The following is a 12,529-nucleotide window of genomic DNA, read 5'->3' on the forward strand; positions in this document are numbered from 1 at the left end:
AAGGTAAGTTTACAGGAATACATTTACAAAGGGGTTCTTTTAAGCAATTTTTAATAAAACTGTGTAATTTAATAAGGAAAAAGCGATCGTTCAATTCATGAAAATATTTAAGAAAAGGGGCTTTTAAAATATCTTTTGAACACACGTTATAGGGTTTCTTAGTAGGTGCACCCCACCAGGGGCCACCATAGCACTTTTAAATATCCTTTGAATGCACATTATACATAGGGTTTCTTAGTAGGTGCACCCCTTGATGGGCACCATGGCATCACAATAGGCCAGCTAATGATCCATTTGTCTTCATGTCTCCATCTAGATCTCATCTCATCATTTTTTGAAAGAGACTTCACCACCATATAGAGCTTGAAAATTTGAATATTTCACACTTTTAACATAGCATAAACATCCCGTTAACAAAGGAATACTTTCTAAAGTCCATATTGTCATATCAAATAGCCTTCTTAGCATGCTTGACTAGAACTCTATTTTGGAGGACTTTCCCTAGCCAAGAAACATGGCGAATCTTGCTCCATTTTTTAATGTTTTGAAGAGCATGGTAAGATGGATTATGTGTTTTGAAACATTTGCTACTATTTTCTTAGTTTGTATCATCTCTTTGAAAGTGTGCTAATCTATCCATTGTCATAGAAATAAACTGTCTTTGGGAATAAAGCAAGAAAGTTCGTAATGTCATCATGGTGCCCCCTTCCTTCAATCATTTGATTACAAGGGACCAGAAGGAAATTGAGAAAATAAAGTATGCTTATGCATGAGCATATGAGCATAAGAGAAAAAGAGAGAAATCATATGCATGAGCATAAGCATAGGCATAGGCATAGGCATATGCTTATGAAAAGAAGATAAGGAAGAGGGGAAAAGAGAAGAGAGGGAAGAAAAAGAAGAGGGGAAAAGAGCATAAGCATAAGATAAGGAAAAGCATAAGCATAAGCTTAAGAGAAGGAAAGAGGAAAAGAGGGGAAGAAGAGGGAATAAGAGAAGAGAGGGAAGGAGAGGGTTCCTACACCCATCACTCAGCTAGCGCTTAAGGCGTTAGCTGCAAGCCAATGCAAATAACAGAAACAACAAAAGGGAAAAAGACGAAGCACTTTCTTACCTGGAAAGTTCCCGCTCGGTGTTTCATGGACTGGCCCTACAAAAAAGAGGAAACATACCATTTTTTCAGATAACTAGTTAGAGGAAGGAGTTGGAGAAGCAACTTTTCAAAGGGACTGGATTGAGGAGACAAGCATAAGCCTACAAACAAGGAGAAAGCATAAGCCTACAAACAAGGAGAAAGAGGAGGAAGAGAAATACCAAAAAGAGAAGAGGTGTCTTCTTTCTTTCACCAAATCTCGTTTTTTGTCAACTTCTGAAAATCAAGCATGAAAATTAGCACATAGTCTTAGCAATACAAGGAGAAACATGATTCAACACTCACAAAACAAAATCTCATAAAAAATGAACCTACATTGCTAAAGAGACACACCTTATTGAAAAACTTCCTTTCACAGAAGCAGAGAGGGAGAAGGGTGGAGAAGGAGCACAAGTGTTGGGAGAGGGGCTGGGTAGGGGTGAGGAGTGTGGGGAATAGAGAGAAGGAAAGCAAGGTCGTCGAATATAAGGTGGGAGGAGAGATTTTTTATTTTCCTGTAATAGAGATGTGAAAGACGGCGTCGCACAGGGTTTTGAGTTTTAGCCCCCTGGCATCGCTATATAGCGACGTTTATATCCTAAAAGCATTGCTATATAGAGACGGAATAGGATAAAGCGTTGCTATATAGCGAGGTTCAGGGCACTTATTGTTAGAAGAGAGGAAAGGAGCTCATGGGTGGCTATTTTTTGGATCTTAATAGATTTCCTTGCAGCTCATGTTGTGATTTTGGAGGTGTGCAGATGGAAGGGACGAGTGGAAGCTCGTTAGATGATGTGCCGACGCCCGAGAGCGCAGAGTGGCTTATGGAGAGGTTGTATTGTCATTGCACTCATTGCGAAGCGAAAATTACGACATCAACTTTGTATTGTCATGCACCACTTGCGGATGTATTGGGAGGAGCCCGAACTAGTACCCACCGTTGGTGTTACACGTGGTGATGGATCATCGGTAAGTCAATGCTATTTGAGTTCGTGAGATTAATATTACATACCATCATGACACAAAACCTTGAGACAAGATCTTATATTTACACGAAATCTTGAGACAGGACTCAGGAGGGTGGTGCGCATATACCTTCACACTTTCAGTAAGACTATAGTCTCTCGGATGTGCCAGATGATGGGGTTGTGAGTTAGGTTGGAGCAGTGGGGGGAAGTGTTGCAAGCATGAATGGAATAGGTCCCCACCACAAGGGCCAAATAAGGGAAAGGGGCATGGGAGGGATGGGACAGAGGAAGATGTGTTGCAAACACAATGTGTCTCCCCCCTTCTCACCACTCCCCCCACTGCCTCCCCCCTCAACGCCACTCCTCCTAGCCCCCTTAGCACTCCCACCCATCCCCCACTAACCTCGCCCCTCACTAACCTACCGCTTTCCCATTGTTAATCATATGTCAACAAGGACTTAAGTAGCAAAAAATAGGTGTGTAGAGCAGTTGCGAAGCTCCACTTGTACTTACATGTGCCTAGGAATAATCTCTCAAGATATCTCTTATAAGTCCTATATGCACATCCTACATTTTATTCCTATATGCACATCCTACATTTGATTCCTATATGTTCATCCTACATACAACTCCTACATGTGGATCCTACAGCAGTAATTCCTATATGTGCTCCCTACATGCAATTCCTACATGTAGAGAGAGAAAGTCCTACGATTTCTATATGCACTGAGAGAAAATCTCCAAACTTTTATAGATATCTCATAATGGAATTCACCAGTTTGAGGCATCACATTCAGCTCAAATTTGGTGCTCTTGTGCAGTTGTCTTCAAGTTCCATGCTCCCTTGCACTATGGACATCCAATAGCTTGTCCCACTCTTATCTCCCATTCCTCCCTTATCCAACCTTGCAAATCTTCCTCCTCCTCCCTTGTCCTTCTTTCTCTCCCCCAACCCCTTCGGTCTTAAAAATTTCTTCTCTCAGGCTCTTATGCTTCCATTAAACCCTTGTGCTTCTAGACTAGTTTCTCAATCGTTATTCTCTAACATCTATGAGTGAGACAAGTTCTCCACCATGTCCTCTATTTGGAACCTTTTTCTAAACCTTGGAACCTCCAATCTCGGAATCACTTTCTAAACCTTGAAATTACACCACCTTTCTCCTATCCTCTTCGTACAAATTATGCATCAAGCCCTTCTTGCTGCTGCAATAACCTAGCCATCCCCCACTCAAACCAATCTTCTCCCTCAATTTAATCTCTTCCACAACCATCCCAAGAAATCAATGAAATCTTTTTGTTTTCATTTAGTGATTGAAGATGACCATCTCATGGGCCGCTATGAAAATATTTTATAGTACAATTTGCGGATCAGATTGTGCCACCCATAATTTTTGACAATCTCTAAAGATGAAACAATAGGATTCAGAAACCAACATTTCCAAGGGTATTCCAAAAGAATTGGGGAAATAGTGACATATTATTTCAACAAGCTAAAAAGTGCTATTGACTTAAAAGAGGATCTCATTCAACTTGAACAAATGTTAGCAATTGACATTGACCCTTATCAAGGATCTACAACATTTCTTGAAATTCAAAATGGATAGCCAACAGTATTAAGACAACAAGAAGACTCTCAAGTCAAGATCTACTTATAAATAACGATCAAAGAGGGTCCAAAGAAAATAACTCAATCAAATGGAAACCGAACAAAATGTAAAAATAGGCCCATCAACAAAAATAAAATGGCCATTCAACAAGGATGAGCATTCTACTCCGTATAATCACATGCAATCCAAACAACCAAAGACAAAATCTATTTTGATAGAAAAGAAAGATGTGCACTGCTTTGTAGTAGCCAATGGATAGAAGATTAAGGTGGGCATGGATCCTCAAAAGATGCATCAAAAAAGCTAAGAATCCCCTACTGATCAATAAAACTTGCAAATATTGATAGACCATGCAATGAGCTAAAGGAAATATGGGTACATCAATCACAATATGCAGAATCTGCAAAAGTGACTATATGTCACAAAAATGGGGCACACACCAAGCATGACGTCACCAATACAAATGTACCTCAATAAAAATTGCTAAATCCCAGTCAAGTCACAAAATGTAGTACTTTCAACACATGAAAAGAATCAATCCCAAGAGATCAAGAAAACAAAAGATACAAAGCTACCTATTTGACACATGGTTAGCATTTCCATAAGTTGATTTCATTACCCATACTCCAAGTTATGGATTATTGTGATAGAAACCATGTATGTAACCCAAAAGGTGTGGCACTTGTGGCATGCCAGTCGATCATTGGAAGTGGTATGAGGGTGGCAATTTCGCAATGCCTTCACTCCATACATTTTCTTCTTAGTTTCTAGAAAATTATCCTATGTTGGAGTAGTTCTTGCCCTCTTATTGAGTGCTCCCAAAGTTTCTCGTGTCTTGCGGATTGCATAAAAAATGATTAATTAGTCAATAATGTGGCATAGTGTTGGATACTCGCTATTGAGAGTTATGAATACCATGTGTGCCATATTTTCATTTTAATCATGAGTTATTGTTTGTCGAGAGGAATATTTGTGAGAGAAATAAAGATGATGTTGTTGATGATGAGACTTAGAACTTGTATGCATATCTACAAAACCTATGGGTGAATTTATAATATCGACAATGCCGATAAGTTTGACTTGAATGTACCTTCTTCTTGTACTAATCTGAATTGTTGTCATATGTTGTGCTCTTAACAGCTTCTTATTTTCACCGAGAGATTGTGAGAGTGCGCTCTTGGAGATGCGTGGGCATGTTGCACTACCCAAACTAGATATTCAATATGATCACTTATTCACCTATAGACTCTCGAGGATTTGTGTTGATTTTGAGATTGAGTGTTTGACACATGGTTTCCCTTCCTTATGGAATAAGTTTTATCTGTGCATCTATCGTGCTAAAACTAAAAAGTATTATGCATGTGTCTGTGGACCTAGCCTATGTGTCTAAGTGCACAAAGTGATGAAGTTGCAAAATTCGAGAGAATCTTGTCTATAAAACTTATACACTAGTACCATGTTTGTGAAACCATGTTGTCTTTTATGGTTCAATCCCCAAATGAATTATAACTAAATTCACGTCTTCAATTTTGTTTTCCTTTTTTCTTTCAAAGACCAAGGTCATCATTGTGAACAATTCTTACATCTATGAGGGAGACAAGTCCACCACCCCCACCATGTACTCTATTCTGAACCTTGGAACCTCCTTCTTATCCTACAAACTCCTAATGGACGTGAAAGCCTTCATTAAGCCAACCATGTTGATGAATTATTCTACCATACAAGCATGCACATCCTCTACTTTGAACACTTGACCATAAGTTTTATATCGGACCATGACTTGAGGTCCTAAGGTACAAATATACTATAATCATGACACCCCTTTATTTATGTGAGAACCTTTCAAATGACGTAGAGAAGTGGCAACACCCACATCAGTTTCTCTCTTCCACACCTCCCCACCCCAAGTCTCTCTCTCTCTCTCTCTCTCTCTCTCTCTCTCTCTCTAAATCATTATATTTATTTATTTGTTTTGTGTGTATGTGTGTGTGTGCGCGCACGCATGTGCATACCTACATACATACATACATGTACATACATATATAATTAAATACATAATATATAATATAATTGTATATATAATTGATATATAATCATTATACATTAAGTTAATATATTATTAAAATACTTATAGAGAGAAAGGCATGAAAGAGGGTTAAGGGTTTGAGGGACAAGAAGGTGAGAGACATATTAGATTAGTAACAACTCTTCCCTTACTAGTTCCTATTTGCATTTGTTATTGATCACCACAGACACAATGGCAAGCTCGAAGTTTAGTACTGTGTCAGCAAGGAATGCTTGCACAACCATGGAGATAGACCATGCAAAAAATCATTTCATGACAGCATTATGTAGAATAGCAAAGGTGATCACTTATAGTTTCAATTACAAACAAGTGATAAGCAATATTTCTTGAAGCAAGTGCTAGATTTGACAGGTTTTTCATATCTACTTCATGCCTTGGACTCTTTAAAGTATACATGGGATCGATTACCAAGTAACATCATAAGTGAGCTCTTACATGAGTATCTTAAGATCCTAAAGTCCCTCAATTGATTCCATGAATCTCTCAATCACAAACCAACCATAATCACACTTTATACATAACTTCCAAGTTATATCACACCAACACACAGACGTAAAGCATCAGCAAGCAACCACTCTTAGCACATGCACATGAGAGCAATACCTTGCTCCCAACAACCCCCCCAAGATAAATCCAAGTCTATAGGTTCTTAGACCAACAAACATCTCCTAAGCCAAGAGAAATGATTGCATATGCTCTTTCCTCTCTAGTTGTCTATCTTTGGATATCTCTACCACTATCTTGAATTGCCGCCCTTTCTTTTTCCCTTAGTTGCTCCTTCTTAAATTTCCTGAGATGAAAGGACATGGTTGCAAGACTATTGTTTGATACCATATTAGAGTTACGGTATTCACTAACTATGGAGGATCAACCATAAGCATGATTGACAAATGGAAGAGTAGCGTCGACACAATGAGAGTGTTGTTTATTCAAGTTGAGGAAGCCTTTAAGTAGGCCAATCCACATTCTTCTTACATCACATGTGATCTCACACATGATCCTAAAATTCGGAACAACCACAATCACAAATTACAGATATCACATATTACACCAACACACACACGCGCGCGCGCGCACGTGCGCACATAAATGAGCATAGTGTGCCTAGGAGTGGCAACCCCATTACTACCTCCTTAGCAACACAAGAATGATGATATATGAGCATCTTATTGAGGGTTAATCTTCCTTTATTGCCTAGGAGTGGCAACCCCCATCACTTCCTTCATTACCTACATACTCAAGTGCTCTTTTGTTCATGCTCACAAACTCATTAAGCGTAGCCTACGTGCTTCGTTTACCTTTATGTATGTCCTTCTCAGCTTTAGGATTTGGGTTTTCTCCTAAATTGGAATGAGGCTTTGTGACCTAAAAAGAGATAGTAGATCCTTTTCCTTCTCCACAATGTTGGGTATGGAACTTCAAGCTTTGGCTCCTTTCTTTCTCCCCTTCCTTTATGGGGGGCCCCTCCAAGAAATTCTTTCTCCGTTCTTGCTCAAGGATTTCAAGAAATGGTATCATGGCTTTCGTAGTGGCACAAATGACGTGGTACTTTTTTACAGTCTCGTCTATATGATGGAACACTCATTTCTTGAGTGATAACCTGCACAAATTGGGCACCATACTAGATTTCTCCTTGGAAAATTATTTCAATTCAGCCTTTAGCATTCCCAATGTAGGCCTTAAAGCAGCTTACTGGTTGGTTGTGTTGGTTGTATAGCCTTGGCTCTTCAAAAGGTTGGAAGAGAAGTTACGCTCCTTGTTTCACTCCTTCTACAAGGTAGTGTCAACCACATCCGTTGCGATTGCCCTAAGTTATCCTTCATTCTATAACCTCCTTGTAACAGCTAGAGAAATAAGATCCCCACATGCAAGTATGCTATCCAGTTTGCCAATGTCTCCAATGTTGAGCAACAGTATCCATGCAGCCATAGAATCTTGAAGAAAATGAGAGATAAAGCTGATAGATGAATCACTCCACTAACCTAACTTGCTGAAGTGACACCTGTCTGGATCTGAAGTCACAAAAGCACTCATCCTCCAGATATCTAGATCTTTTGATCCAATGGCGACCTTCAAGTCTCCTCTGAAACCAAACCATCATCTCCTTGGCTCTGATAGTAGAGATTTGAGTGAGACTTGCTTTAAGGGCCAAGCCCAAACGAATATACACAGCAGAAAATGTATGAACCCACGAGAGCAAACCCTGGTCTAGGTCCAACTGAATATGCACCCAAGCATGTGCAAGCAAAACACAAATCTAGACGACAGACTGAGATGTTGCAACCAAACCATGCATAGATGCATCCACAAATAGGAGCAAAGAAGATCCAGAAGTGAACTCACTGGCCCGGGTTTTGGATCTTCCGTCCAGAAGCTGTGGCTCCTGTGCTCTATCAATTTTCTCCTTTCTGAACTTCTCTATAGAAGTTCGCTGGCAGTGCCCACTTGTTCGATGCGCAAGCATGTTCCTGTGTGTGACCTTGCTCGCTTTGCTGACTAAGACGTTGCCACATCACATATATCAAATCCTTGGATAGCAGTGTGCTGCTCCATTAGTGCTAGATCTGAGACCTACAATCTTCCGCACTCTTCTGCAGTAGGTATTATGAAACATTGATGTATTCTACACCCTGCTGATAGCTGCTTAAAATACCCTTTTCTGGTGCCTTGAACTGCACTCATTTGTGGCCAAAATCACCTTAATCAACTAAATTGAGTAAAATGGTCGATTGGATACAACTTACAAGCACGTTTGTTAGATGTGGAAGTGATGAGATGCCAAGGTTGCAACACCTTCATCTGGATATGATACCTTTAATAGATTGCCATATTTGGGGAGAATCCTATGTTACCCTGATTAAGGCAGCCCTCTGGTTAGAGTCCCTTTTGCTTCCCTTTCATGCTTTCGCTACACCCTTCCATTCCAGCAACATGTTGGCCATGGTTTGAACATTACCTGAGCAGGATGCATGAGCATACACATATGAAAATCACTTCACCTTTAATGTACACCCCATAACTTTATTTATCACATTTATAGTTGACCGTTACATCCCATTTGTAAGGCCTCAACAAACCTCATATGCTACAAGATAACTAGGTCGGAACAATATCCTCACCCTATTAGAAATGAAATCCCTACAGAGGGTATCCCGCAGTGGAAGACTGATAGAGCGTCCCCAGGAGTTACAAGCAGAAGTTAGGTGGGCAGCCTCTCTTGAGCCAAGTCTGCAGCTTCCTGTAAGCCTCCTTCACCTCCTGGATGTAGGCCAAAGGGTAGCCCTGCTTGGATCCACATTGTTAAGCACAGCATTTGATGTTATGCCTCCTTCATGCACCTACTCAACCTTTGCAGCTACATCAATGCATACTTCTCTTGAGGATCCCCATAAGCCACACGCTTCTCTCACTCTTATCAATCATTTTCCTTTCTCATCTTTCAATATGTTATCCCGCATTAGCATGGATATTCGCCAAGCAATGCATATGGTGAAGCATTCTTGGGATCCAGCTCCAAAACAAAATTTGCAGCACGCAAAGCCCGCTCCACATCATTGTGAATTCTGCATGATGAAAGCAAGCTTAACCATGCTGGAGCAACATGTTCAAATGGCATGCTGAAGATCAGGTCCTCTGCCTCTTTCAATAGTCCTCGTCGCCCAAGAAGATCAATCATGCTCACATAATGCTCCGCCGAGGGTGTTATGCCATGGTCACGACTCATAGAGGCAAAGTATCGCCTCCCATCAGCAACCAGACCTGTATGGCTGCATGCAGTCAGAACAGAAATGAAGGTGACCTTATCTGGCTTGAAGCCTTGGGCATTCAGTTGACCAAAAATTTGTAAGGCCTCCTTGCCATGTCCATTCTGGGCACACGCGGCAATCATGGCATTCCAAGAGATCACGTTTTTCTGTGGCATCACTGCAAACATTTGCCTCGCATCATCTAGGCTGCCACACTTGCCATACAAATTGACAATGGCTGTCCCAACCACAACATTTGACTCCAACCCATTGGCTGCAAGAGTAGAATGGATCAATCGACCCTCTTCTAAGGCTGCCACACTGGCACAAGCATCGACACTGGATGTGAAAGTGATAATGTTTGGCTCAAAGCCTTCGGCTTGCATTTGACTGTACAGCTGCAGAGCCTCCTTGCCATGCCCAGCATGAGCACATGCGTCAATCATGGCATTCCAGGAGACCACATCCCGATCCAGCATCCCTGTAAACACTGCCCATACATCATCTATGCTCTCGCACTTCCCATACATATTGACAAGGGCATTCCCCACAACACAATCTGATTCCAATCCATTGCCAGCAACAGTAGCGTGGATCAATTGACCCTCTTCTAGGACCCCCAGACTAGCACATGCGTTCACAACACAGACGAAGGTGACTGTGTTGGGCTTGAGGCCTTCAGACTGCATTCCAGAAAATAGCTGCAAGGCCTCCTTGGCCTGCCTATTCTGGGCGCACGCACTGATCATGGCACTCCAAGAAACTACATTCCGCTGCGGCATCTCTGCAAACACTGCCCTTGCATCCTCTAGGCTCCCACACTTGCCATACATATTGACGAGGGCTGTCCCCACAAAAACATTGGACTCCCACCCGCTGCCAGCAACAGCAGCATGGATCAGTCTACCCTTTCCTGGGGTCTCCACAGTGGCAGACGCATCGACAACACAGACAAAGGTGATCACGTCTGGTTCAAAACCTTCAGCCTGCATTTGACCAAGTAGTTGCAGAGCCTCCTTTTCATGGCCATTCTGAACACACGCAGTGATCATGGCATTCCAGGAGACCACATTCCGCTGTGGCATCTCTGCAAACACTGCCCTCGCAGCATCCACGCTCCCATTCTCACCACATGCAGCGACCATGATTGTCCAAGAGTACAAATTCCGATTGACTATCGTGTCAAAAACACCACGTGCACACTCCAGGCTGCCACACTTGCTGTACATTTGGACGAGAAGGTTACTCAGGAATGTGTTCCCCGCATATCCATGCTTGCTCATGTAATCATGCACACATTTACCCTCAGACAGGGCCTTGGCACTGGTGCAACGCCTCAAAAGGGAGGCATAGGTATCTATATCTGTCTCTGGACCCAGCTGACTGAGGATCTCCTCGTTCAACCTCTCAGGACCGCAGTTTTCATACCTCGGAAGGCCAGATAGATGCTGCGCATCCAACGTTTGTGTATAACAAAAGATGCTGGTTCGTTGCAGTTCTTCCGCAAGTTTGGTGGATTTGAAAGTCCAACCACTGCGTATCTCTGGGGCTATCCACCTCAAACAGGGGACAGAGAATGATCCAGAGACCTTGCCTCTGTGCCAAGCAAAGACCATTTTCGTATCCCTAGCGTGAGGGGGCCTATCCAAGCCATTTGGGCTCCAACATACTACCGTGTGAGGTCGCCTTCTCTCTAAGGATAGGGGCTCGATCGCACGATGAGGCATGCAGGATCCCGATAATAAACAAGAAGAAGCCATAGGTTAAACCTTGTTGCTGGAGTTACTATGCAGATGCAATAAATTACGCCATTGCTTCAAGAAGAGCAAACCAAACGGGAAAACAGATGTTATGTCAATTCTGTTGAGTCGTGCTCAGCCGAAAAACACGTCGCGATGTTGCAACCCAAATCCAAAACGCAATGTCGAATGCAACAAAAGCCCCTACACTGAGATTGTTCCGCCTTTTGCAAATGCTAGTACCACTTGATTGCGTCTTTGAACGTCCCCGGACTCTGGATGTGTGGCAATTTGAGGTAAGAATTGTGGATCTCATCTGTAATGGCTCTAAAAGGACTGATTTGCAGGTCGAAGCTTGGATGGTCGACCGATACGCATGGAGCACATAGTCCCAATTGTCATGGGTTGGGTTTATGTACACCTTGATTATCTGTTTCATGGTTTTTACCGAGACAGTTTGAGATTATCTGCATCACTTGCGAGTTGAAATTTGAGCTTTGATCTGAGAGAATCGATGTTGGGCAGGAATGTTGCACGATCACATTCTCCATCAGGAACTGCACTATTGTGTTGGCTGAAATATCTGCAACTGCAACTGTTTCACACCATTTCGTTAGATATTCAGTCAAAATTATGAATATTTGTTTCTTAGCAATGGCTCTAGAAAAGGACCGATTACATTCCAGGCTACTAATTCAAATAGTCGGCTGACTTTGATACTCTAAGGAAACATGGGGGTTTGGACGTAGGAAACATGGGGGTTTGGACGTAGAGGCCCGAGGGCTTGGTCGCTTGGCAAATTTTACATGCTCGGATGTGATTGGTGATGAAAATGCACATTTTGGGCTAGTAATACTAGACTCTAATTGCTTCTAGAATTCTATGTATTCCTAAATGTTCCAACATTGGATGTGCATGGAAATATTCGGTGAAATGTATGTAAGGTTACGGGTACATATAAATGTGGCTCTTTGTTTGCGGCTATCAGACAAAGGAGATTATTTTGTATCTAATATCTAGCTTGGTCTGGATGTGGCTGTGATTAGCAAAGATGAATCACAATTTGAAGAATGGTTGGATAGGGGTTGGATCTTGTTGTTGCAATGCGGGAAAAACAGAATACATTGATTGAGTTATGGGATGAGAAAGTCTTAACTCTAGGTCGATTGGATGATTGTCCTGGAGATTTTGGAATATTGGACTACGTGATAAAGCATCGGCAATTTCATTGTCTTTCCCTGGGTTGTACTA

At 41.8% G+C, this 12,529-nt stretch overlaps 1 protein-coding gene across 1 annotated transcript; it reads right to left on the reverse strand.

Moving 5' to 3' along the window:
• Nucleotides 1–9,088: 9,088 nt before the first annotated feature.
• On the reverse strand, nt 9,089–11,767 carry LOC147893917 (pentatricopeptide repeat-containing protein At2g13600-like). Its single transcript, XM_087386161.1, has 2 exons — nt 11,487–11,767; nt 9,089–11,353 (listed from the first exon to the last, which is right to left on the reverse strand). The coding sequence occupies exon 2, from the start codon at nt 11,297–11,299 to the stop codon at nt 9,251–9,253; it is 2,049 nt and encodes a 682-aa protein (XP_087242287.1). The 5' UTR covers nt 11,300–11,353; nt 11,487–11,767; the 3' UTR covers nt 9,089–9,250.
• Nucleotides 11,768–12,529: the final 762 nt, after the last annotated feature.

The sequence above is a fragment of the Dipteris shenzhenensis genome, chromosome 15 (assembly GCF_047967505.1).
Source record: "Dipteris shenzhenensis isolate YYH24624 ecotype China chromosome 15, Dip_SZ_1.0, whole genome shotgun sequence".
NCBI classification, from domain to species: domain Eukaryota; kingdom Viridiplantae; phylum Streptophyta; class Polypodiopsida; order Gleicheniales; family Dipteridaceae; genus Dipteris; species Dipteris shenzhenensis.

What these genes read in the sequence shown, in the direction of transcription:
- LOC147893917 (XM_087386161.1), bottom strand. Translation starts at nt 11,299, where the DNA reads ATGGCTTCTTCTTGTTTATTATCGGGATCCTGCATGCCTCATCGTGCG.